The sequence below is a fragment of the Enhydra lutris genome, unplaced genomic scaffold, assembly GCF_002288905.1.
Source record: "Enhydra lutris kenyoni isolate GAN:26980312 unplaced genomic scaffold, ASM228890v2 scaffoldscaffold5, whole genome shotgun sequence".
Lineage (NCBI taxonomy): Eukaryota > Metazoa > Chordata > Mammalia > Carnivora > Mustelidae > Enhydra > Enhydra lutris.
Genome location: NW_019154089.1, coordinates 14,569,274 through 14,596,554, shown reverse-complemented (window position 1 = coordinate 14,596,554; position 27,281 = coordinate 14,569,274). Strand labels below are relative to the sequence as shown.

At 47.3% G+C, this 27,281-nt stretch overlaps 1 protein-coding gene across 2 annotated transcripts in view; it reads left to right on the top strand.

Annotated features, from left to right (window-relative positions):
- Positions 1 to 26,141, top strand: part of LOC111141117 (histamine receptor H2) — a 55,403-nt gene extending 29,262 nt beyond the window's left edge. Inside the window, exon 4 of one of the 2 annotated variants that reach the window (XM_022493461.1) lies at positions 23,255 to 26,141. In XM_022493461.1, the coding sequence (XP_022349169.1) occupies positions 23,255 to 23,447 (193 nt within the window). In that variant the 3' untranslated portion in view covers positions 23,448 to 26,141. Of the gene's footprint in view, positions 1 to 22,374 lie in introns of both variants that reach the window. The other variant, XM_022493463.1, reaches the window with a different exon arrangement.
- The last annotated feature ends 1,140 nt before the right edge of the window (positions 26,142 to 27,281 follow it).

The following is a 27,281-nucleotide window of genomic DNA, read 5'->3' as shown; positions in this document are numbered from 1 at the left end:
TTTGGTTAGAGAAAGTCTTATGGTTCCATACAAATTTGAGGATTCTTTCTTCTAGTTCTGTGAAAAAAGCCATTGGAATTCTGTTACAGATTGCATTGCATCTGTACCTTGCCTAAGGTAGTATGGACATTTTTAACAATATTAATTCTATCTATCCATGAGCATGGACTATCTTTCCATTTATTTGTGTCTTCTTTACTTTCTTTTGTCAATGTTTTATAGTTTTCAGGGTGCAGATCTTTCATCATCTTGCTTAAATTTATTCCTAGGTATTTTGTTCTTTTTGAGGCAGTTGTTAGATTGTTTTGTTTACTTTTTTAGAAGATTTTATTTATTTATTTATTTAAGAGAGAGAGGAGAGAGAGTGCATGCAAGTGCGGGGAGGGGAAGAGGGAGAGGCAGAGAATCCCAAGCAGACACCACAGTGAGCACGGAGCCCAGCTCGGGGATCCATCTTACCACCCATGTGATCATGACCTGAGCTGAAACCAAGAGTCGGATGCTTAACTGACGGAGCCACCCAGGCTCCCCTAAAGAGACTGTTTTCTTAATTTTTCTTTCTGCTACTTCATTATTACTGTATAGAAATGCGACAGATTTTTGTATATTTATTTTCTATCCTGTGACTTTACTGAATTCATTTATATCAGGTTTTTGGTGGAGTCTTAAAAGTTTTCTGTATAGCGTATCATGTCCTCTGCAAGAAGTGACAGTTTTACTCTTCCCTTCCAATTTGTATGCCTTTAATTTCTTCTATTCTTGCCAACTCCTCAGCCAGGACTTCCAATATGATGTTGAATAAAAATAGCAAGAGTGGGCATCCTTGTCTTGTTCCTGATCTTAAAGGAACAGCTTTCAGCTTTTTACTGTTGGGTAGGATGTAAGCTGTGGGTTTGTGATATATGGCCTTTAATATGTTGAGGTACGTTCCTCATATTCCCACTTTGTTGAGAAGTTTTTTTTTTAATCATAAATGGATATTGAATTCTGTCACATGCTTTTTCTGCACCTATTGAGACGATCGTATGATTTTTCTACCTTTTCCTGTTAAAGTGATGTATCCTCATTGATGATGATTAATCATGCTTCTTCCCTGGAATGAATAAATCCCCCTTGATCATAGTGTATGGTTCTTTTAATGTATTATTGAATTGGATTTGCTAATATTTTGTTGACAATTTTTGCATCTGTGTTTATCAAAGATATTGGCCTGTAATTGTGTGTGTGTGTGTGTGTGTGTGTGTGTGTGTGTGCGCGCGCGCGCGCGTGTGCGCTTTCAGTGTCCTGGTCTGGTTTTGGATCAGGGTAATGTTGGGCTTAACATGGGTCTGGAAGCATTCCTACCTTTTCACTTTTTTGGAAGCATTTGAGAGGGATAAGTATTAAATCTCTGAATGTTTGGTAGAATTCACCAGTGAAGCTGTGTGGTTTTGGACTTTTGTTTGTTGGGAGGTTTTTGGGGGGTAGGGGGTAGTTTTTGATTACTGATTCACTCTCTTTAATAATTGGTAAAGTAATTGGTCTATTCAGATTTTCTGTTTCTTCAGGGTTTTTATTTTATTTTATTTACTTATTTGACAGAAAGAGGGAGCACACAATGGGGGAGCAGTAGGCAGAGGGAGAGGGGGAAGCAGGCTTCTCGCTGAGGAGGAGAGCCCGATGCAGGGCTCAATCCTGAGACCCCAGGATCATGACCTGAGCTAAAGGCAGATGCTTAACTACCTGAGCCACACAGGCGCCCCCATGATTCAGTTTTGGAAGATTATATGTTCCTAGGAATTTATCCATTTCTTCCAGTTTGTCCAAATTTGTTGGTACATAATTATTCTTGGCAATCTCTTATAATCCTTTGTATTTCTGCCCTATCAGTTGTAACATCTCTTCTTCCATTTTTGATTTCACTTATTTGAGCCTTTTCCCTTTTTCTCTTAGTCTAACAAAGGTTTGTCCATTTTGTTTATCTTTTCAAAGAACCAGCTCTTATTTTCATCTATCTTTTCTACTTTTTTTTCAAGTCTATTTCATTTATTTCTGTTCTGATCTTTATATTTCCTTCCTTCTACTAACTTTGGGCTTCATTTGTTCTTTTTCTAATTTCTTAAGTGTAAGTTTAGATTATTTATTTGGGATTTTTTTGTTTTTTGGGGTAGGCCTGTATCCCTATTAATTTCCCTCGTAGAACTGTTTTTGCTGCATCCCCTAGATTTTGGATTGTTGTGTTTCCATTTTCATTTGTCTCGAGGTTTTTTTTTTTTTTTTTTTTTTAATTTCCCCTTTGATTTCATTGACCCACTGGCTGTTTTGTTTAATCTTCACATATTTGCGATTTTTCCAGTTTTCTTCTTTGTAATTAATTTCTTTTTTTTTTTTTTAAAGATTGTATTTATTTATTTGACGAAGAGAGATCACAAGTAGACAGAGAGGCAGGCAGAGAGAGAGGAGGAGGCAGGCTCCTTGCTGAGCAGGGAGCCCGATGCGGGGCTTGATCCCAGGACCCCGGGATCATGACCTGAGCCAAAGGCAGAGGCCTTAACCCACTGAGCCACCCAGGCGCCCCTGTAACTAATTTCTAATTTCACACTACTGTGGTCAGAAAAGATGCTTGATGTGATTTTGATCTTTCTCTTTTATCCCCCCCACTTCAAATTTTTGTTTAAATTCTAGTTAGTTAACATATAGTGTAATATTCGTCAGGAGTAGAATTTAGTGATTTGTCACTTAAATGCAGCACCCATTGCTCATCACCACAAGCACCCTCCTTAATACCCATCTCACATTTAGTCCATACCCCTGCGCACTTCCCATCCAATCTTCAGTTTATTCTCTATCATTAAGAGTGATTTCAATCTCCTTACATTTATTGAGACTTATTTTGTGGCTTAACATGTAATCTAACCTGGAGAATGTTCCATATGTACTTGAAGAGTATGTGTGTTCTTCTGTTTGAGGATAGAATATTCCATATATATCTTTTAAATCCATCTGGTCTAATGTGTCATTTAAGGCCAATGTTTCCTTAATGGTTTTGTGTCCGGACATTCTATCCATTGAAGAAAGGGGGGTATTAATGTCCCCTGCTATTACTGTATTACTGTCCATTTCTCCCTGTGGGTCTGTTAGTATTTGCTTTATATATTTAGGTGTTCCTGTGTTGGCACACAAATATTTACAAATATTATCATCTTTTTGGGTTGACCCCTTTATCATGATGTAATACTCTTCTTTGTCTTCTCTTAGCATCTTTGCTTTAAAGTCTATTTTGTCTGGGGCACCTGACTGGCTCAGTCGGTTAAGTGTCCAACTCTTGTTGTTGGCTCAGGTCATGATCCCAGAGTCTTGAGATCGAGCCCCATATCAGCTCCATGCTGGCTCTGTGACCTGCTTAAGATTTTCTCTCTCTCCATTTGCCCCTTCACACTCCCCACTTGTGCATACATGCTCTCTCTCTCTAAAATAAAAATAAAATAAAATAAAATCTATTTTGTTTGATATAGCTAAACCAGATTTCTTTCCATTCCCATGGAATGTCTTTGTTCATTCCTTCACTTTCCATCTGTGCATATCCTTATATCTGAAGTGAGTCTCTTGTAGACAGTGTGTATATTTGTCTTATTTTTATCCTTTCAGCCACTCTGTGTTTTTTGATTGGAAAATTTAGTCCACTTACTCTTAATTATTGTTAAGTATGTACTTACTGCCATTTTGTCAGATGTTTTCTGGAACATAGTTCCTCTATGTTTTGTTTTGTTTTTTTCTCCTTGCTCTCTTCCTCATGGTTTGATGGCTTTATTTAGGGTTAATTTTAGATTCCTTTCTCATTACATTTTGTGTATCTATTATAAGGTTTTTGCTTTGTGGTTATCATGAGGTTCATGTAGAGCAGTGTGTGTGTGTGTGTGTGTGTGTGTGTGTGTGTGTGTGTGTATAGATATAAATATCTTATTTAAGTTGATAACAACTTAAATTTGAATGCAGTGTAAAAATTCTATATTCCCCCCATGTTTTATGATTTTCATGTTATATTTACATTCTTTTATTTTGGTATCCCTTAGCTAATCATTAAGTGTTTTAGTTAATTTTATTGCTTTTATCTTTTAACCTTTATACTAGCTTTATAAGTGGTTAATCTACTATCTTTACCGGTGAAATTTTTACTGTCATATGTTTTCTTGTTATTAGTTAGTGCCTTTTCTTTTCAGCTTGAGGAAATCCCTTTAACATTTCATGTAAGGCCACTTTAGTGGTCATGAATTCCTTTGGCTTTTGCTTGTCTGGAAAACTCTTTATCTCTCTTGCAATTCCAAATGATAACCTTGCCAAGTAGAGTATTCTTGGTCAGAAGTATTTTTCCTTTCAACATTTTGAATATATGATGCCACTCTCTTTTGGCCTGCAAAGTTTCTGCTGAAAAGTCAGCTTATGGTCTTAGAGGGGGGTTCCCTGTATGCAAGAAGTTTTTTTTTTTTTTTTTTTTTTTCTCTTACTGCCTTTAAAATTCTCTGTTTAACTTTTGACGTTTTAATTATAATGTGTCTTAATGTGATTCTCTTTGGTTTCATCTTATTTAGAACTCTTTGGACAGGGGTGCCTGGGTGGCTCAGTCAGTGAAGCATCTACCTTTTTGGCTCAGGTCATGATCCCAGGGTTCTGGGATTGAGACCCACATTGGGTCCCTGCTCATCAGGAGCCTACTTCTCACTCTCCCTCTGCCGGCCACTCCACCTGCTTGTACTCTCTCTCTCTCTCTCTCTCTCTCTCTCTCTCTCTGATAAATATAAAATAGTTTATTTTAAAATAAAATTTTTATTTAAAAAAAAAAAAGAAGAAGAAGAAGAAGAACTCTCTGGGCTTCCTGGACTGGATGTTTGCTTCTGTCCCCAGGATAGAGAAGTTTTCAGCCATTATTTATTCAAATAAGTTGTTTGCCCCTTTCTTTCTTTTCCTTCTGGGATTCCTATAAAGCAAATGTTATACTGCTTGATCTTCTGCCCTAAGTCCCTTAGGCTATCTTAACTTTTTAAAATTCTTTTTTCTTTTTGCTGCTCTGGGTGAGTTGCACTGCCCTGTCTTCCAGGTCATTGGTCCATTCGACTGCTTCATCTGATCTGCTGTTGGGCCCCTCTCATGTATTTTTCAGTTCCATTATTCTATTCTTCAGCTCTGTGACTTCTGTTTGGTACCTTCTTACATTTTCTGTTTCCTTGTTGAACTTCTCACAGTGTTCATCCATGCTTCTCCTAAGATGAGTGAGCATCTTCATGACCATTACCTTGAACTCGAATAGGTTACTATTTCTGTTTCATTAAGATCTTTTTCTGAGATTTTGTCTTGTTCTTTTATTTGGAACATATTCCTCTGTTTCCTCATTTTGCTTGCCTCTCTGTGTTGGTTTCTATGTATTACTCAAAAGAACTACCTCCTTAGTCCTGAAAAAGTGGCCTTGTGTAGGAGATGAACCTTATCATTCAACCTTGCCCTAGCTCTTATTGTCCCTCAAGCCTTTGTGACTGAGTAGTCTGATTTATTCTTGAAAGACCACTGTGGTTGTGTGTGCCAAGACCTGCCAGTGTTCCAAAGAGAGAAATCACAGACAGTGCCTACTTTTGGTCCAACTGGAAGCCAGAGCCTCAGGTAGCAACTTTCTAAGTATGCAAATGTATATAGTCTTGTAGGACTGCAGTTGTTGACCTTGCTGGCGTCCAGACCAGGAAATCTGGAGGTGTTCTGTGGGCAACTGTTGGAAAAATCAGGGCTTCAGGCAAATGTATAAGTGCTTTCCTAAGAGATACCAGTGAGCTTTGTGAAGTCCAAGGGAAGGCTCAAAGACACTATTTCCCTGGCTTTATTCCCTCTGAGTGCCTCTGTAGCCTCTGGATATCCGGCAAACCTGAAACCTGTCCCTCAGGTGGAAGTTTCCGGACAAGTAGAGGGGTCTTTTTCAGAGGCAGACTCGGGTTGTGTTTCAGTCTGCTGTCTGTGCAGTGCGCTGGGTGTGACAGCCTGCCCAGAACTGTCTTTCTAATTGCTATGATCACAGGGGGCCCATAAACACAAGCACCTCCAGCCACAAGGGCCAGGATCAGTGCTGTCCCCTGTGTGGACTGCCCTCGCCAACCAGCTTCAGTGAGGCTGTTGGAGAGTGCTGAGGCCCGGGCATGCCCACGGCTCTAGGGAGGCCGAGAAAGAGGGCTGGGGGACAGGTACACTCAAGGCTTCAGCAAAGCTGTGTCTGTGCATACCGACCCATACTAGCAAGGTAGAGAGAAAGTGCAAAAGTGCTGCCCACCAGCACCTCTGTCCCCAGAGAAAGTGCCAGCTGACCTCCGCCCTTCTGGTAAATGCACCTTCTCCCCATATAACCCAGTCACCTCTCAAACTGCTGACTTCCCGCTGGTCCCAGGATGGGCAAGTCTGCACATGAGCCCCTCGGAAGGAATACCTCAGATCCCCACAGACCCTCCCCTCTCTTCAGTGCGGATACCAAGGGTTGGGGAGCGCAGTGTGGGACACAAACCCGTCTCTCCTCAGAGAGAGATTCCAGACCCACAAGATCTCTCTTTATTGTGAATTATCCCACCAGGGTTATGGTTTTTGGCGAGATTGTGTCTCCATCTTTCCTACCTGTCTTGATGTGGCCCTTTCATCCCTTGCTGTGGAGAGAAATGTTCCACTACTTTTCCATTCTTTTCTGGCAGGAATTGTTCCATGTGTAACTATAGACTGGGTGTGTCCAGGGGCGGTGATTTCAGGGGCTTCCTATGCTGCCATCTTGGACTGTCTTCAATCTTTCTTCCTTCCATGGAACAGTTTTATTGAGATATGCTCCACATACCATGCAATTCAGCCATTTCAGTGTACAATTCACTGGTTTTTGGTATATTCACAAAGTTGTGCCGCCATCACCACAACCAATTTTAGATCATTTTCATGACCCCCAAAAGAAACCCTGTAGCCTTCTGTGATCACCTCCCAAACCCTGATTCCTGCCTGACCTCCACCAAGCAAACACTAATCTATCTTCTCTCTCTACACATTTGCCTATTCTGGACATTCCATATAATATGTGGTCTTTGGTGACCTGCTTTTTCACTTAGAGTAATGTTGTCTAAGTTCTTTATTTCTGCTTTTTTTCCTTTCTTTCTTCCATTCACTTTGTTTTCTTTACTTCCCTGTTTCTTCTTTCCTCCCCTCCTCCATCCATGGTCGGATTTCTCCTTCACTGAGCCCTTGGGCTTTATGGAAGCTTTTGGCCCTGGTGGGGAGCCCTAGGCATGACTATGTCATGGACTCCTCAGGTGCCCCGTGCCTGCCTCCTGCCCAGGGGAGGTCCAGAACACTGTGCTCACGCCTGCACGGCTCACATGTGTACAACTGCCAGGCAGAGCAGACAGGCTACAGCAAAGAGTTAATCCTTTTCATCTTCTGTCTCTGCGGAGAGTTTCAGGAATGAGATTCCCTTCCCACCCCTAGAGGGGAAGTCAGGGTAAGGAAAGCAGAGAGAGAGGGGAGGTGGGAAACCTTTTACAGCCTTAAAAGTCACAGAGAATAAATAGTGGCCACCCGGAGTCACTTGAAAGGTCAAGAACTCTTCATTTAACTCCTTGGTGATTTTTGCCTTTGAACTCAGCTAGAGGATCCAGCTTCTTCCATCCCTCCTCCCTCCCTCTGGCTTCATGCAGACCCCTGCCCCTGCTTGTTCCCCACCTTCACTATCCACTTCTTCGCTGCAGATCTGATGGGACATACTTTGCCTTCTCAGAGGCTGTGATGGGAATGGAAGGGGAACTGTGCGTTTGGGGCCACTGCTATTAGTTTTGTACCCATAAAAAAAGGGGGGGTGAACACTCCAGGTGAATAAATTAGAGGAGGGCCCTTTTCTAGGGGATCCAGGCCCCAGGGCACATGACTTGCCAAGCAGAAGGAGGCCTAGGTTTAAGCCCTTGTGTCCTTGTGCAGGGACAATGGACGCCCTGCAGACTTTCCAGGCCCTCTGGGAAATTGCATGGCCTCGGGCAGGAATCAGCCAATCTTATCTGCAAAAAACCAGATAGTAAATAGTCTGGGCTTTGCAACCCATCTGTTCTCTCTTGCAGCTACTGAGTTCTGCCCTTAGAGTGCGAACGCAGCCTCAGACAGTACGTAAATGAATGGGGGTGGCTGTGTTCTAATAAGACTTTATTACAGATGCTGAAATGGGAATTCCATATCATTTTCATCTGTTGTGAAATGTTATTCTTCTATTTATTTTCCCCCCACCGTTTCAACAGAAATGGGTGGTAGGTTGGTTTTGGCCTGCAGGCTATTAGTTTGCCAGCCCTTGATGTAGGGGAAAGAAATGGGTGTCAATTTCAGCCCCAGCACTCTCTGGCTCTGTGACTTTAGGAAGGTGGCTTGCGCTCTCTGAGCCTCAGCTTGCTCATCTGCAAAATGGGGATAGAAATGCCTCCCCGTGTGGACGAGCAGTAAGGCTTAGCATCAGTTTATACAGAGCACCGAGCACAGAATAGATGCTTAGAAAGTGGTAGCCTGCCTGCCTGCCTGCCTTCCCCCCGTCTGTCCAGGAGCAACTGGGAAGTTAAAGGCAGGCATTGGGGACTCATGTCACAGCTGTGCCCCCAAATTGTTCAAGTCAGGCCCTGACCCCTGAGTCTCACATCTGTCCTCTGAAAATGAGGGACTTGGATCAGGCCCAAGGAACAGTTTCAACCCAAATTATATATAAATGCTTAACAAGGGAGAGAATTTATGCCAAACCCCCAATGTGTTTGTGTCAAGAATCTTCTGGCAAGGGCAGCAAAGAACATGTTTTTCATACTAATAAATCGTTCTGAGTGCGGAGGCAAATTCAGTAAAATGTGTCCTTGTCACGCCCCAAGCTGTGAGTGCACATGGGGGGTCCAAGCCAAGCAGGTGCGCCACAGGGCTGCTGAGGGACCCCCCGCCCTGGCAGATGAGGGACCTGGATTCCTCACTGCCTGTGTAGCAGTGAGAGGATCACGTCCCTCTCCGAGTCCCAGTTTCCTCATCTGTCAGAGAGCTAAGACTTTTGGAGGCTGCCACGGCTGCTGAAGAAACAGCAGTGAGTCGCAGAGATTTCTGCTCTGGGGGCAGTTCGTGAAACCCATAGGGGCTGTTTGTGGTGGGGTCAGGGGACAGGGATGGGGTACACCTGAGACCCACTGTGCACTGAAGGGTGTCCATAGCCCCCGAGGCTCTCCTGAGATTCATGGATGACTTACTCTCCACTCAGAGATAGGAAGGAGGGGGCCTGGGGAGTTTGTCCCAGCTGGCGTAAGGGGCGGGTGGCTCTGGGGCGCATTGGCGGGTCTGCGGCTACAGACCGATCATGCAGAAGGTTGCAGCGTGCAGGGAAGGCTGCAGGCTTGGGCAGCACATGCCCAGGGATAGGACTCCAGCCCTTCTCCTTCCAGGACTGAACGACATGCCTTTGTCACCCAGGGACCGGCATTCGGAGTGGGTGGCAAGGCAGTCCCAATGCCCAGAAGATTCAGGGAACTTCCCCTTTCCACACTGACTTTGGAAACACAGTATTTATGAATACTGAAATTATTGTGGAAGGGGAACAAGAAGATTGAAAGTGGAGGAGAAACACCATTCCTGTTGCCATCTTACGCAATCCCTGAGATCATGGCTCTATTCCCCCTTCGTGTTCTTCATGAGCAGATGTGGCCTCAATATCATGGCCAAAAAGAGGTTCCACACTTGGAGTTCTTCAGCAGGGACACATGTCTCCTGTTTTAGGGGCTGCAAAGTCTTACTGAGTCACTGAGTCACTCGTCCTTTACCAAGGGCACACTCCCCTGCAGGGGTTTGGATGGGAGAGAGAGGGACACTCCTGGAGACTCTAGAAGAGCAAGGAGGGGTACAGACACATGTGATGGGTGCTCAGACCCCGTTGCTGTGGGGGCTGGGCTGGGAGGGCAGAGAAAGCCTCCTGGAAGGGGCGACATCTCAGCTGACCCCCGAAGGCCAGTAGGTAGTTTCTAAGCTGAGGAGCAGAGGGGCCATTCTGGACAAAGGAACATGGGGAGAGGGGTGCACTCATAGGCAATGAGATGCTATTTAGTGCTGTGGTCTGTCGAGAGAACACTGAGCCAACCTCCGCATTTTTGTTGGCTGGTTGACCTTGAGCAAGTCCTTCCCTCTCTAGAACTCTGTTCCCATCTGAAAAGTGGGGCTGGTCCTTACAGCATCTCCACCGCAGGCCGGAGAAGAAGCAAGGCTGTTAATGCATGTGTCTGGGACAGCAGCCTATGGTGCAGCCCTGAGCCTGCACAGGTGGAAGATTCTTTGTTTTGTTCTGCTCAGGGTGCCCATGGACCACCATTTCATGATGGTGGAGAGAAGCATATACTTTCCGGGTCAGGGAGCTTGGTCACATCCAGCTGGAAACACAGTGACTTTGGAAGTTGAACCAACTCAAAACAAGATTCTCTCCACTCCCTGCCCATCTCCTTCCCTCTCGGGTAAGCTAAGGTCCCAGAGGCTGTCTGACTCCCGTGGCGTCCTCTGGACCACAATAGACCTGTCATGCCAGTTTCTCCATCCCTGGTGTTTGTGGCATGGTTGGGCCCAGGGACACATGACCTGCTCCTGGGCTCTCCCTGGCACTGCTGAGGACCAACCACATCCTCTCAGGGGCTTTGGCCTCTGCTGCAGGCCCCCAGACTCGTTAGATTCCCCGCCCAGCCACATGCTGGGGCTCCCTGTAGATCCATGAGATTTGGGGGACCTCCTGCACCCCCTATGAAGCAGATGAATTGGGGTACAGGATTAGGCTGAAGCCTCCTCTCTGCCTTGTCTGCAGGGGCCCCTTCTTGTCCTGACTTCCACTAAGGATAGGGCACAAGCCCCTGTGCTTTCAGCCCCCCGACACTCATCCTCCAGTGACCCCCCCCCCACTTCAATTCCAATCTGAGTTATGACCCCAAAGGAGAGTGACGGGGGGCCCACTCTACCACCTTGCCAAGCAAGCCCTCGACATCTCAAAATAGTATCTCAGGTGAGACGTCACACACCTGGCACACTGGCCTGCCTTTAACAACCAATTACCTGGTGACAGTGACTAGTCACCACCACTGCTCTGGGAGCGGTTGAGCTTGCTGGAGTCAGACAGACCTTGGGCACATTACCTAACCTCTCCTCAGTTTCTTGGTCCGTAAAATGCGGGTGTTGCCAGGACCCACTTCAGAAGGTTGTAAAGATTAAAGGAGACAATAAATGTAAAGTCCTGAGAACCATGCCTGGCACATGGAGGGCGGGGGGAGTGAACACCAGGCCATCGCAGTTTGCTTGGGGTGGGGGAATGCATGAGGAGCCACATGATTGACTGAAATGTTTCCCGATTGCACTTTGCTGTGGTCTCCAGATTTTTTTGCTATTATAAGCAACCCTGTAATGAACATCTCCATGCAGAGAACACTTTGTTCCTTTCAGATTATTTCCCTAGAAACTGAATTTCTGGAAACAGAATTACTGGTAGAAGGGGAGGGACACTTGAAGCTTTTTTTTGTCACCTTTTGCCTAGTTGTTTTCTAGACAGGCTGCCAGGCTTCCCTGCCACCGACCACACTGGAAGGTATCACTTCCTCGAAACCAAGTCGGGGGAGCGTCCTGGAAGGGTTGTAAGGGACGCTGCTGGCTAGGGCAGAGCATTGATGCACGGCTTTTTCAGATGGGCGGAGGAGACAGGGAAGAGATGAGAATCTTTGAAAGGACTGAGAAGGAGCCATCAGAGAGGGGACAGCCTGACACACATCCACGTCCTCAGCCGTTCAGATCAAATAGGTCAGCCTGAAGAGACCAGCGTGTTGATACGGGGAGCTGAGCCCAGGACACTGCACCTGACAGCACCTAAACATGGGCATGTGGCAGGCCTGCCTGAGCCTCAGTTTCCCCATCTGTAAAGTGGGCATGACATTTCACCTGCCTCACAGAAGTGGGACAGAATGGGTGATTGGAAATGACTTTGAGGACTGACTCGGGTACCATGGTTCCTTTTTGGTAAGCACCCCCTGGGCTACGTGAGCAGGGGCTTTGGGGTTTTCTTCAGGTTTACCAAACATTCTATACTTTCAAGGAGAGGATTGGGCAAGCCATCCAGTCACATGGGGATCACTGGAGGGTTCGAGCTGCAGGGCAGGGGAGCACAAGCCTGGGACTGGGGCGAACTGAGTGTGACCCAAATTGCGTGGGTGACACCTGGCCTCCCCGAGCTGCTTTGCGTACAGGAAGGGATCAGCTGGGTAGGACATCTCCAGCTTCACAGCTGGGGCCACATGGGGCTCCTTCAAGGCTCTACCACTTACCCGCTGTGGGTCTCTGGGCAAGTGACCCAAGTTCTCTGGGCCCAGACATCGTCTTTTAGCTCTAAGAACTCAATCGTGTGTTTCATATGGTGCTGTTCAGTATCGAGTGCCCAACGCGTGAGTATTGTCCTCACTTTTTTATTTGGCGATTCCAGTGCAGCCCCAGGAACCGGATGATGTGGAGGCAGGGGAGGGTTGAGTGGAAGTAGGGCTCCCCACGCCCTCACTCCCTCAAGCAACAAGCCCAGTGCGCTGTAACATACCCAGTTCCCCTTATTGGCTGTGTGACCTCAGGCAGATTTCTCCCCTTTCTGTGCCTCAGTGTTCTCCTCCATCAAATGGGGAGAATCCTAGCACTTACCCCATGGGGTTTACATGTGGCTTAACTGAGCTCAGACACAAAATGCTGAGAACCAGAACGCAGAAGGCTCTATCATTTGGTTGCCCTCTGGGCTCAGGGCACAGGCTTTGGACCAAAGAGACGTGGCAAGAACCCCATTCCTCTACCCACCAACTCTGCGACCTTGGTCAGGTCACTTAATTCCACGAAGGTCTCCTCCCCTCATCCGTCAAGATGTGAGCAGTGCCCACATGGCAGGCCAAGACCTGACACCTGAAATGCTCAACATGACTGGAGACCGAGGGTCTTCAAGAGAACACCCATGAAAATGGCCCGGACCCGCGCCCTGCAGCCTTGGCTGTCCCCATCTGCGGGAGCACCTGTGACAAAGGGTCACGCTCCCTCCCCACCAGCCACCCTATCCCTGGCAGTCAGTCAGGTACAATTTCACTGACCCACGTAGGTGTGAGATCACGGAGAAGGGCCAGTCCAGGCCACAAGCTGAGACTGTTCCTCGGCTGATTACTGACACTCCCGGGCTCCATAGCCTCCAGCATCACTCCAGGGCCTGCCAGGTTGCTGGCAAACCCGTCCAGCAGGCCCCTCCCGTTCTAGCTACAGAACCCCATTCCGTCTCCTCTCCCACTGCATCCTCAGGCTCCTTTTGCTCCAGATGAACTAGACAGCCCAGGCTGCCCTCTCTGCCCAAAGAGACACCCACCCCTTACTGACATCCCCATTCAATTTCCACTCATTGCCCCAGGCCCAACTCAAAGGCCACCTGCTCCGCGGAACTTCCCCTGATCCCTGGGGCCAGAAATGGTTCTGTGCCCACCATCTTGCCAAGGCACACCCACACACACTCGGGCCCTAGCACACACTCACTTGCCCATCCAGATACTTGTGTTCATGTTCATAGCTACTCACACCTGTGAGTTACCAGAGACCAGCGACCTTTCCCTGACCATCGCCACGTCTCTCATTTTAACCTCGGTCCTGTTCTGTCCAATTCATTTTGCCTGGTCCTCAGGAAGAAGCAGGCCACAGTGGCAAGGTTTGTACGTGGGAGCCAAGAGCTGTTGTTTCCTATTTGAGTTTTGTTATTGAGTGACCTAGGCACATCACTTAACCCCCAGAGCCTCAGTTTCCTGGTCTGTGAAATTAGACACCTGTGCTCATCTTATAGCACCACCGGGAGGGTTAACTAGAAAAAGGATGCCACACAGCCCACTCAAGACCTAGTACATGAGCACTTGGTAAACACCAGTTCTTATCGATCATGTACTCATTCACCAGTACAGTGCAGGATGCCTGCTCTGTGCCAGGCCCCTCATGACTGCCAGAGTCATAGCGACCCCTCCCTCACTGAGCTCCCAGAGCGGTCCCAGGCTGTGACTCACCAGCATTCAGGGATGGGTGTCCCGAGATGTCCCTAATCATTAAGATCCCTTTGATGAGCCCAAAGCTTTCGGATCCTCACCATCTGGTTCCTTTGTCGTGAGGGAACAATTAAAAGGGGCCAATGGCTTATGACTGTCACCTCTAGATCTCAACTACATCCCAGGGAGTTCTGGGGTGCCTTTCTTGGATAAATTTCACCTTCTCTGGAAATGAACACAGTGTGTGTACAAAACTCCAGGAGGAAGCCTCCGCCCAGTTCACCGTGATACCTGCTGCTGAAGGACAAAAGACCTCACCACTAGCCCTTGGAAGCAGATGCTGCTGTAGGCAAACCCTCTGTGTCTGCTTCCAGAAGATTCTGAGTAGGGCATGAAAAATTAATTTCTTTCATGAGCGGAGGCCTGAAGTTGGGTCATCCCTGCATATCGGGCGGTATCAGTTTGTGCTAGAAAACAAGGATATGTGGAAATGACGCTCTGATTGGCATCTGGGTAGTCCAGTGTCCTGAAATGTCCACCTCGTGGCTTATTCCAGAACAACCAGAAAATAGGCCTGGCCCGGAGAAGAGGGTCACCCCTGACTTTGACAAAAGCTCAAGGCAGGGGAAAGAGCCCTGGTGGGTTACAGCTGGCTCCCAAGGTACGAGAGAGCCTCTTCTCCTTTCTCTTCTCCTCTACTTCCTTTTCCCCATAAAGGAGTTTCGGTGACCCAGTTCCTAGGATGTAGGCAAAGCTGACACGTGGCAGTAGCGGTTCTGCTGTGTGGTTGGGCACAGAAATGGGTTCAGAGATCAGCCCACACCCTTAACACACAGTCCCTCAACCTCCAGCTCTTAGGGACCCCGAGGAACAAAACAGCCAGTGGCCACGCCTATTGCAGGAAACAAGGGAGGAGGAGGAGGAACCTTCCTCTTCCAGCCCTTTCACTGGGATCATCCCCATTTTACAGATGAAGACAGGGACTTGAGAAAGAGATGGAATTGTCCTGAGACCCAACAGCAGGGGAATGAGGAAGGCTCAAACCACACTCAGGACTCCTGGTCCCAAATCTCGTGCTTTCTCTATGCCCCCAGCACATGGTGAGTCTCAGAGGGGCTGGCTAAAATGGTCAGCATCCCTCACTGCCCCTCCTGGGGTTCCTGTCCATAAGGCTTTTCCCAGCCAGCAGCAGGGAGGTGGATATAGAAATAAAGGCAGCATGAGTCACCACACACAGTTTCTGATGATCTGTGAATTGGGGAAGTCAGAACATGGGAGAATCGCTATTGAAGCTGGGATTGGTTGGGCTTTTCATGTTCACACACATGACTGAACATCTACTAGAAACTTGGACAGTGGGGCTGAAGATGAAAGGTCTAGCGCCTGCCTTTTGTCTGAGAGACAGACAAGTAAACTGAGAGTTAACCCCAGGAGGTCAGGGCCTCGGTGCTGTAGGAGCTGGGAGGGGCTCAACGATCCTGGGAAGCCTCAGAGACAGCTTCCCACGGGAGGTAATGCTTGAGCAAAACCTTGAAACAGAAGTAGAAGTTGATCGTCAGCAAAGAACATAAAGACATCTCTAGCAATGGGACATGGGCAAAAGCACTCATGGAAGTGACGGCAGGTTCTGTGTGTGTGTGTGGTCGTTGGTACGCTATGCAGGAGACAGAAGTGGTGAAGAGCACTGACACTCGTTACCCGTAGTCCTCACAGCAGTCCTGTGAGGTTGCTGTTACAGACTTGTTTCACAGAGGAGAAACCGAGGTTCAGAGAGGGCCTGAGCAAGGCTTCCTAAAGAGAGAGTAGTGCTGAAACTGGATCTGGACCACGGGTGGCTGAATATATTTTAACACCCTCAATGTGAAAAGATGAGATTCAGATTCAAATTCAGATTCTAGGCGTATTATAATCAGGATACTGTTGACTGCCAGGAGCAGAAACCCAGTGGAAAGAGGCTGGGGGCGGAGGAGGGGGGCAGTGCCTGGGTGACTCAGTTGGTTAAGCGTTCAACTCTTTATTTTGGCTCAGATCACGATCTCAGACTCATGAGATCGAGCCCCACATCAGGCTCTGCACTGGACGTAGAGCCTGCTTAAGATTCTCTCTCTCGGGGCACCTGAGTGGCTCAGTGGTTAAGCCTCTGCCTTTGACTCAGGTCATGATCCTGGGGTCCTGGGATCGAGCCCTGCATTGGGCTCTCTGCTCAGCAGGGAACCTGCTTCCCCTTCTCTCTGCCTGCCTCTCTGCCTACTTTTGATCTCTGTCAAATAAAATCTTAAAAAAAAAAAAAAAAAAAAAAAAGATTCTCTCTCTCTCCCTCTACCCCTTCCCCCACATTCATGCACATGTGAACTTGCTCTTGCTCTCAAAAAATAAATAAATAAAATAAACAAAAGAGGCTGGGATTGGTGGAGGTGGGGAACTGGCTTATAAAACTGAAGAAAACGAGAGTGCCTGGGTGGCTCAGTGGGTTACGCCTCTGCCTTCAGCCCAGGTCCTGATCTCAAGAGTCCTGGGATCGAGTCCCACATTGGGCTCTCTGCTCAGCAGGGAGCTTGCTTTCTGCCCCCCCCCCCCCACACAGCCTGTCTCTCTGCCTACTTGTAATCTCTCTCTCTCTCTCTCAAATAAATAAATAAAATCTTAAAAAAAAAAAACTGAAGAAAACAAGGGGAGCTTCAAGCATGGCTGGATCCAAATGTGCAAATGTCATCAGAAATGTGCCTTTCTCCAGCTTTCAACTCAGTTTTACACTGTATTCACCTCATTCTCAGAGTCTCCCAGTGGTGCCGCCAGCAGCTCCAAGCTTATTATATCTTACCGTCTTAGCAACTCCAGTGGAAAATGTATCTCTTTCCTACTGTTCCAACAAAAAAGTTTCAGACTTTCATTGGCTGGGTGGGTCCTATGTCTGACTCTGTGCCCACACCTTGAGCCAGGGCAAAGAATAAGAGGTCAACCCCACCTCGCTCATGTGGACAAAGAGTGAGAAAGGCTGGATTCCAAAGAATCAAAGTGACAAAGTGCTATTACCAAGAGAAGGGTAATAGATGATGGGAAGTTGAAAGTGACCGTTGTTTACCATAAGCACTTAATGTGTGGCAAAACCCATATTATGTGCTCTTGAGAACCCCCATTAACATCCCCCAGCTTCCAGATTTATGGCTCAGGGCAGGATGTGCCATGGGGCTATGAAGGGGGTCAAAGAATATTAAACCTATAAAAATATTGGTATCTCTAGACTCTATAATGTAATAGAGTCTACACAGTATTGGAATTTAGCTTATTAGTGTCTCATCCCAACTTACATTTGACGAATGGCAAACTAAGTAAAGGGGGAGGGCTCCATGCCACTAGACTTTATTATGTTAAATATGCATGTTAAAATTATTTTATAAGAGGCCAGAAATTCCACAAAGTGAGAAGGAAAGAGAATGAGGGGAGAAGGGGCAATTTAAAGCAAAGCAAGAAAAGATAGGAAAAGTTAGAAAAGGTGGGGCAAATATAAAACACAAAACTACACTGGAAATTAGTGAAAATTATCAGTAATCACAATACACGGTGTAAATGGAATAAACTATCCAAGTAAGAAAAACAAAGCTTGTCATATTTTTTTAAAACCGAAACAAATGTTTTTAGAAGAAATAGACTTTTAAGGAAACAAAAATATTGAAAGTATAAGGAAAGGAAAGTACAATATGCTAGTCAAATATTAACCAAAGGAAATGTGGGTAGCTATATTAATATCAGAAAAGTGAATGTTAAGCAAAATATTTTACTAAAGATAGAAATGGTCACAATATTTTGAAAAAAGGCTCTATTTACTAGGATAATAATAATTCTAAATACATAGGTACCTAATAAACTAGCCTCAAAAATACATAAAATTGACAGAACTACAAAGAGAAATCAATCACAAGCATCATAAATAAGCAATATTAAGGGTTTAGAGAGGATATTATTTTAGATGTCACAGAGATTAGGAAAGGTAATATGAATGCTGTAATCAATTCTCCCAAACAAAGGGAGAACTCAGATAAGGGGGAAATTTTCTAGCAGAACAGAACTTGCCAAAACTGACTTGCAATGAGATAGAAAACTGGAATTGTCCTGTAACCATTAAAAATAAAGTGAATGAGACACCAGTATTACATGGTTTTGCAAAGGAGTTCTACCAAATACTCTAGGAATAGATCATTCCAATTCTGCTCAGACTCTTATCAGGGTTTTGATGAGGCCATTATCATGTAAATTCAAAAACAAGTATGAGAAGGGAAATGATAAAAAAAAATAGAAAACAACTCAGATGTCTATCAATAGGTGAATGGATAAATAAATTGGAGTATTTTCACATAATGGAATACTTTACAGCAGTGAAAATGAACTATAGGAACATGAACAATTTAATCTCAAAAATAGTGTTCAACAACAATAAAAGGTAGGCAGAGAAAAAAATCATAAAACATGATTTCATTTATATAAAAGGAAATTTGAATTTTAAATACTTTCGATTTATAGTTTTAATCCTTCTTTGGATTTTTCTGGGTTGTTTGTTTGTTTGTTTGTTTTTTACAAGTGGTGAATTTTTTTTTAATTCCAGAGTAAATTATATAAATTAATGCTTATTACTTAGGTGAAAATGATTGAGATGTATGTTGAGAGATTATATATCCCAAAACCCACTAACTGCATTAAGTAATCAAAATTTTAGTATCTGAAACTGTGTATTAACTGATAAGTAAGCCAATATTTTTCTCTTTTTTCTTTAAGATTTTTTTGTTTATTTTGGAGAGAGCACACGGGACCGTGCTTGAGTGGGAGGAGGGGCAGAGGCAGAGAGAATCCTCAGGCGGACTTCCCTCTGAGTGCAGAGCCTGTCTGGGGTCCGGGCTGGATCCCAGGACCCTGAGATCAGGACCTGAGCCCAAACCAAGAGTCAGACGCTTAACTGAGTGAGCCTCCCAAGGGCCCCCACTAAGCCAGTATTTTTCAAACCTTTATATGCACTCAAAATGTCAAATAAGTGGTGAGTCCTTCCAGTCATGTTAAACTTGTGTTTGCAGTTATAAAATATTGTAAAAGTTGTTTTGTTTACAGGTGTAAAGTGTTGAAGAGGGTTGTTACCATCATAAAGTACAGCCAGTTGGTTGTGTTTACAAACTGTCATAGAAGGTTGTTTTGCGGACTATATAATTACCAGAAATAGTCTACCGCAAATAATACTCTGTGTTGGTGTATTAGACAAAAGTCTTTTTTTTTTCTTTTTAAAGAGAGAGAGAGAGAGAGTGCGAGCGTGAGCAGTGGGGGAGGGGCAGAGGGAGAAGGAGAGAGAGAGAATCCCAAGACCCTGAAATCACGACCCTGAGATCATGACCTGAGCAGAAACCAAGAGTCGGATGCTGAACCCACCGCACCACCCAGGCACCCCTGCGCAAAAGTCTTTTGGTCGCAAGTGATAGTAATTCAGTAGGAGAGCCACTGACTGCCTTATTTCATGGGCTCCCAGCTTCTCTGTCTCATAAGAAAGGTGCAGCAGTCACGGGAGGGACCCTCTTTCTCCCTGGCTGAGTTCTGAACTCACCCCTCAAGCAGTCGCAGGTGCCACATGGAGAGGCAGCTGGGAGATGGGGCCCGGTGATCACCCTCCCACCCGGACCACATGCTGTGGGGAGTCGATGTTTGCCTAAGGAAGGCGTGTGAGGCAGAGAAAAGATTCATCTCAAGACAATTGTCATCCATGAACAGACTTATTTCAGACAGACCATCCAGATTTAGCTCCAATTGAGAAAATGCCAGTGCTGCTGAATCAATCGTTATTTTGTAAAAAGAATGAAGCTATAATTTGCCACCCCCCTCTCTGCCAATAAATAAATAAATAAATAAAGAGCAGGCAGAACAACCCAGTAGGCTGTTTCGATACCTAAGTACTTGCTGGGACAAATCACGTACTGGTAAATTCTGTCTCTTAACCTGAAAGGTGGTATCCATTTTAGTATTCTTTAAGAGTCTTTAAACCATGCACATTTGTTTTTTTATATAGTCTTTTTGGATGTATGATGTACTTCATTTGAAAATACTTAATGACAGATCCAACATGTAACAAAGGTATACCTGAGAAGAGGAGATATTTGAGACGTTTATCTTCTTTGTTTTGTTCATCTGTCTGTCCCAAAGTTTTTACAAGGAGCATGTGATATTTCCATAGTAATATTATTTTTTTTAATTTTTTATTTCTTTTCAGCTTAACAGTATGTTTTTGTACCATACCCAGTGCTCCATGCAATCCGTGCCCTCTCTAATACCCACCACCTGGATCCCCCAACCTCCCACACCCCACACCTTCAAACCCCTCAGATTGTTTTTCAGAGTCCATAGTCTCTCATGGTTCCCCTCCCCTTCCAATTTCCCCCAACTCCCTTCTCCTCTCTAACTCCCCTTGTCCTCCATGCTATTTGTTATGCTCCACAAATAAGGGAAACCATATGATAATTGACTCTCTCTGCTTGACTTATTTCACTCAGCATAATCTCTTCCAGTCCCGTCCATGTTGCTACAAAAGTTGGGTATTCATCCTTTCTGATGGAGGCATAATACTCCATAGTGTATATGGACCACGTCTTCCTTATCCATTCGTCCGTTGAAGGGCATCTTGGTTCTTTCCACAGTTTGGCGACCGTGGCCATTGCTGCTATAAACATTGGGGTACAGATGGCCCTTCTTTTCACTACATCTGTATCTTTGGGGTAAATACCCAGTAGTGCAATTGCAGGGTCATGGGGAAGCTCTGTTTTTAATTTCTTGAGGAATCTCCACACTGTTTTCCAAAGTGGCTGCACCAACTTGCATTCCCACCAACAGTGTAAGAGGGTTCCCCTTTCTCCACATCCTCTCCAACACACGTTGTTTCCTGTCTTGCTAATTTTGGCCATTCTAACTGGTGTAAGGTGGTATCTCAGTGTGGTTTTAATTTGAATCTCCCTGATGGCTAGTGATGATGAACATTTTTTCATGTGTCTGATAGCCATTTGTATGCCTTCATTGGAAAAGTGTCTGTTCATATCTTCTGCCCATTTTTTGACATGATTATCTGTTTTGTGTGTGTTGAGTTTGAGGGGTTCTTTATAGATCCTGGATAGCAACCTTTTGTCTGTACTGTCATTTGCAAATATCTTCTCCCATTCCGTGGGTTGCCTCTTTGTTTTGTTGACTGTTTCCTTTGCTGTGCAGAAGCTTTTGATCTTGGTGAAGTCCATTATTTTAAGGGATCTGTGAGCTCTTTAGAAGGGAGCCCGTTATTTCCTAGCCAAAGATAGCTTTTCTTTGGTAATTTCAGGGAAAGTCGCTTGACCAGAGCTGCGTCTGGAATGTTAATCCAAGGGTAGATAACCTGCCTGCTAGCACGAAGGATGGGGCCTCTGACGTGCCAGGGGTGTAACCTTGAGGTCCAGGTGAGGGCCTGTGTTCCGGGGAGGGAAGGGCTGACCATACCTCCAGGGAGTGCTTGGGCCACTGGCGGCCTTCAGCAGTGGCCAGGCTGGAGCGTACCTATGCACTGAGGGGATCTGGGGTGTTGGGGGCAGCTGTCATCTGTGTCTTACAAAGTCAGGCGTCCCAATCCACAACCCCTATCCATCTATCTAACAGATGCCAAAGGGAAGCTCGATGCTCTTCCCTCTCTCTATGTAGAAGGGAGGAGGAGCAGGGAGATAGATTCCTCTGGCAGCCAGATGACCTTCACAAATGATCGTGGGAGCTGAGGCCAGGTGTGATCTTCATGGACATCCTAGGAAGCACAGTGTCTCAGGACCAAGCAGTGGCAGGCTCCCAGCTTGAAACTGACGAGGAAAGCTACCACTCCAGCCTAGGCAGGGAAGCCAGAAAGGAGGTAGCTCGGTCCTTTAGACAGAGCTGAAGCCAGATTTTTGTCTTGGGACGGCAGAGACCCCAGAAACAGTCTCTAGGGACACCACGCAGTACTCAGCTTCTCCTGTGTTTGAGCTAAGTGGAAGCTGGTATGTGTCGGGGACTCAGAATGACACTCCCCAAACCACGGTCACTTGCGCATTCCCTTCCCCATCCAGTCCAGCCCATAGTCTTGTCCCACCTATATTATATGCTCTTAAATCTCTACACCAACTTGCTGTTTTCACTAAAATATATGAGGAAACTTTATACTGTCACTATAAATGGAAACAGTATCACTGGTGGAAAACAGAAAGAACTCATGAGCATGGATACAATCACACAAAACAATGTCATCAAAGTTGGACCAGGCCCAGTTGCCTGCTTATACCTCTGAACCTGCCTCCTGTTCTCTGTTCTAAAGGGAGATCTGCAGGTGTTGGGTGCGGAAGACACAGGAGCGCCACACTGAGCCTTTCCTTCTGACTTGAAATAAAGATGATAAAGGAATTCTTACTCGCTGAAAGCAGCTAAAGAGAAAAGCAGGTCTGCCATCTGTACCTTAGCGGGCAATAGCTCCAAGGAACTTTGTATGCCCCGAAGGGAAGGAAATCTCTTCTTCCTCAAAATGTCTGCCAAATAACCTGTTTAAAAACTTTCCTACCGAGCTTTTGGCTAGCTCAGTCTTCGAGATCTATTCTTTGATCAGATTGACTCCACGGACATTAACTAAGTAACTATTATCCGCCAGCTGTAATTGCCCGGGGGCTAGTGCCTTGCCTTTGGGGAGCACACATTCTAATGGAGACGGATGTGCTCACAACTGATTGTAAGGCAAGGCTGAGTAAATCTGGGCGTCTTTTCTCAGCCTCCCTTCAAGCCGTGCAAGGCCTGCTGCAGATGTCGGGAATCATTTCACTAAGAGTGAGAAACAGCAAACACTAATTGGGCTCCTGGTGTGAGCCAGGCAAGGAGTGGCATACTTTTGTACATATCTTATAACACTTAGTCCTTCCAAGAATTGGAAAGGTGGCTGTTTTTTCCCCCACCTAGGGTTCAGAGGAGTTAAGGGGCGCACGGCATGTTGGAAGCAGGCGTGAGATCTGAGAGCAGGTCTCCTGAATGCATCCCTCGACGTCCTTGCGGCACGTGGGCTGCCCTGGTGGCCAAGGAAGGGCTCCCCCACCCCACCCCACCCTTCCCCGGGCTGGCTCAGAGGAAGCAAAGGCCAGAGGGTGGGCCCTGGGCCCGCTGGCCTTGCTCCATGGTCCTGTCAGCCCTGACCTATGCTTGTGTCTCCTCAGGAAGCCCGCTCTCTCCAGTACGCTGTGCTCCGGCAAACTTCTAAGCTGCTGCAAGAGTCTGTGGGGGCGTAGGTTCCTCCAGAGACACATGAGAGGCCCCTCAGAGGAGCAGCCAGGAGAGACGCTGTCCAAAGAGCCACTGAGGACACCACCCCAGGAAGCGGGGAGGACTCTGCCCTCCGAGGCTGTGTAGACCCGGCCCAGGACACACAAGATACTGCTTCTGGTCACCAAGATTGGACTCCTGGAGCCATTAAGGACCCAGAAGCCCCCAGAGCCACCAAGGAGGCACCCTAGCCTGAGTCTAGGGACTCCTGGAGCACACAGTGGGGTGCTGGGGTCCTCGGGTCTATGCAGAGCAGCCCGGCCGGTGCTCAGCATTCCCAGCAGATGTTCAGAACTCTCCTGGGCATGGGTCCGCTGAATCCCATGGGTTCAAAGCTCACGTTGGGGCTGGCCCCAAGTCTTGAGCCGAGATGGCTGGAATGGGGGGGATGTGTGCACAGGTGTGTGCGTGGATTTGGCCACGCAGGAACACGCAGGCCCTCTGAGTGCAGCAGGAGTGTCACCATAAAGAGTTAGCCTGTCACTCCCTCACAGGTTCTATGGGATGAAGGAAAGGCAAGGGAAGGGAAGGGGAAAAAAGAAAGGAAATTCACCTTCACTGAGCACCTGCCGTGTGCTAAGCACTTCAACTGGAGGAGCTCACGTAATCCTTTGAACCTGCGGCAAGAATCACCAACCTACTTTACAGGGGTAGAAACTGAGTGTCCAGGAAGACTGGGGTCCGCCCCAGGTCGAGCTCAGCTAGCACGCATGCCTGGCTCCTCGGAGGCCCTCAAAAGATAGTTGAAGGAACGAAGGAACAGGAGCGTGGGCAAAAAGCCAGGCCTCGAGCCCGCATCCTTGACCTGACATTGCACTGCTGCTGAGGAGAGAGCAAGGTGTTGGCTTGACTCAGCCCACCCTTCTCTTAGCGGGGCTCCGACCTGGGGCCTGAGGGGTCCCTTCATGCTGCAGCACTGGCCCTCTTTGGTGCTTTCCATCAACAAGAAGGGGTGTGGAGCAGAGCCAACAGCGGGGGCAGGTGGGGGAGGGGGGCGGGTAGTGAGCCAGAGTGAGGGAGAGCTGGCATTGGGGGGTGGGGAGTTGACCCCACAGCGTCCCTGCTGGATGTGTGACCTTGGGTGGATCAGTAGTGATCTCTCTGAGCAGCTCTTGACTCCCACCCAAGAGGGTAAGATCCCCTTTGCTATTCACAGGGTTGTTGAAGAGACCCAAGGCAGTGGGTGTGGTGCCACTCAGAGAACGGGGTGTGCTTGGACTCTCTCCACTAACCACGGCCCCTCCCCGAGCCCACTCCTCCCTTGGTTCCACGAACCCCCGGTGGTGTCCCCCTTCGTGCGCACCCAGGCCTTCTGGGCCAGCTGGCGGCTGTCCTCTCTCGCGCTGTCAGGTGTGCCTGTCCCACGAGCCTTCTCTTCTCATTCTTCTCACTCACTTCTGTCCCACTGTGGCCTCGTGTGTACCCTTGTAACCGAAGTCACCAGGAGATTTACCTGTGACGAAATTACTCACAGGTTTGTGTCCGGAGCCCAGGCTTCCCCTGGGAGCTTTCCACTCCCAGCCGCATGCCCGACCCCTCCGCCTGGTGTTTCGAAGGCGCCTCTCTTCTAGCCTGTCCGCAACCACACTCGTGACCTTCTCCCTGCACTTGTTCCTCTGTCAGCTTTCCTGTCTCACACAGAAGTCTTCCGCTGGCTTTGCAGCCTGAGGGTCAGCTCCTCATGGTCCATTTTCTCGCGTCCCAGCTGCACAGGTCCCAACTGTCTGCTTGATTCTCTCTTCCTGCCCTGTCCACACTCAGCCCCACTGCCATCCCTTGGGCAGGACAACTGAGATAGCTTCCTGACAGCTCTCCGCGTTCCCCACTGGCCTCTGCCCAGCCCACCCCCCACCCCCACCCAACAGCCACAGCAGGCTAAGCAAAATGCTGCTGTGGTCACATGTGGCACGCAGGTGACCACCTTTCTCCTGGGCCACCAGCTGTGCGTGCTCAGGCCTGACATGGCCCTCCGGCCTTCTCCAGCCACACTGCCCTCTGTCTCTCTGCCCTGATCCTCCTGGCTTCTCCTTTCTGTTTATTTATCCTCCTGCTCCTACCCAACGTAGGGCCATGCACAGAGCTGTTTCCATGACGTGGAATGCTGTTCCCACCCATCTGGCCATGAGAGCTTGACTGAAATACCACTTCTTGAGAAAGTCTTCCTTGACCCACCCCATTAGGTCAGGCCTCCCCCACACACACCACAACGGGCCTCAGAAGCCACTGCATGTTTGTGATTTACAGTTATCTGTGTGGTTCCCTCCCCTTTGTCTGTCTCCCCCACTCAGGAGGCCATGGGCCCTGCCTACATCTGCTGATCTTTGTATATCCATCCCCTAGAAGGGTGTTTGGCATGTAGCAAGGGCTTTAAGCTGTTTATCTTCCAAAACACCTGAAGGCATGATTTGCCCCGATGACCCTCAGAGGTGCTCAATCTCTTGGCTGGGTTCCTTCTAGAAGCCCCAGAATCCCTTCCCTGAGGCAGGTGGGTCTCTTAAGTCACAGCCAAGGAATTGGAGGCATAAGATACAGTCTGGCTGGTGGCAGCCTCAGCTGGTGGGGGTTCCGGCCCAGCGTGTGCCCACGCACCCTGCCCCCGGCATGGCAGGGGCCTCCTTTGGGTCTGGGCTGAGCTGCCTTCACCCTTCTGGAGGTTCTGTGGAGCCTCTGCTGGCTGCAGAAGTGGGGTACATGCTGTCTAGAGGAGGGCAGCTTCTGCTGTGGGCCCCCAAACCCATGTTCTGCGTTACCATCATGTTCCAATAAAGCGATCAAAACAGATGCTGCCTTGCAGTTTTATTTTTTCACTTCCTGGTGAGGAACACTCCCCAAACTTCATCACACGGTGTGTCTTGATTTAGAAATGGAGTTATGGTGAAAGACTGGAGTAAAGGCCAACTCGGCAGTTGCCTTAAAAAGTCAAGGAGCTCTCAAAGGGACGGGAGAAACCCCACACTGGCAATGAAGGACGGGTTGTCAGAAGGATCAGGCCCTTGTCCCGCTGGCCCCGCGGGCCAGGTACACAGTGGACTCTCGGTGAGGGTTTCGGAAGGCCACGCTTCCGCAGTCATCAGCTGCACCGATGCCTGTGTTAGGGAAGAGAAAAAGATAGCTTTCAAATGGAAAACTTGCTGGTTGAGGGAATCTGCTGGTTGAGGGTAGGTGGATGAGGAGCAAGTAAGAGGCCACCAGACAAGAAGAGGTTCATGGATTTGGGGCTAGGAAGGAATCCCAAAGTCACCAATGAAAGGGTTGGAAAGATGAAGAGAGGGAGCTGGCCAGATTCGAGATCAGCAGTGACCGCGTCCCCTCGGAGGGAAGGGAGGAGACCAGAGGAGGCTGCAGAGTCCTGAACTTTGGGCCTCACAGCAAATACAAAAAGACATACCCCGATGACAGAGAAGTGATTATGAGTCATCTCAGTCAAAGCTTATAGGAACTGACTGGCTCAAAGTGGATTTTTTTTTTTTTAAGACTTTATTTATTTATTTAGAGAGAGAGAGAAGATGAGCAGGGTGAAGGGCAGAGGGAGAAGCAGGCTCCCTGCGGATCAGGGAACCCAATGCGGGACTCGACCCCAGGACCCTGAGATCATGACCTGAGCCAAAGGCAGATGCTTAACCGACTGAGCCACCCAGGGGCCCCTCAAAGTGATATGGTTTTTTTCAGGGAAGAAAGGACAAAGCTGTGTTAAGGGGGGCTTGGGAAAGTTGAGAGTAGCTGATGGAGTCTATAGATGGTATTAAGCAGTTCTGTGTGGATGGGAGAAAATGATAGTCTTTATTCAGTGTCCCCTGAACTATAGCAATGGGGGGTGATGAACAGTGGGGTGCTATATAGGCAACCAGCCAGGGCTGGAGCCTGGGAATCACAATTTCTAAAATCCTATTCCAACAGGTGTAGATTCCACCAGTAGGAAGC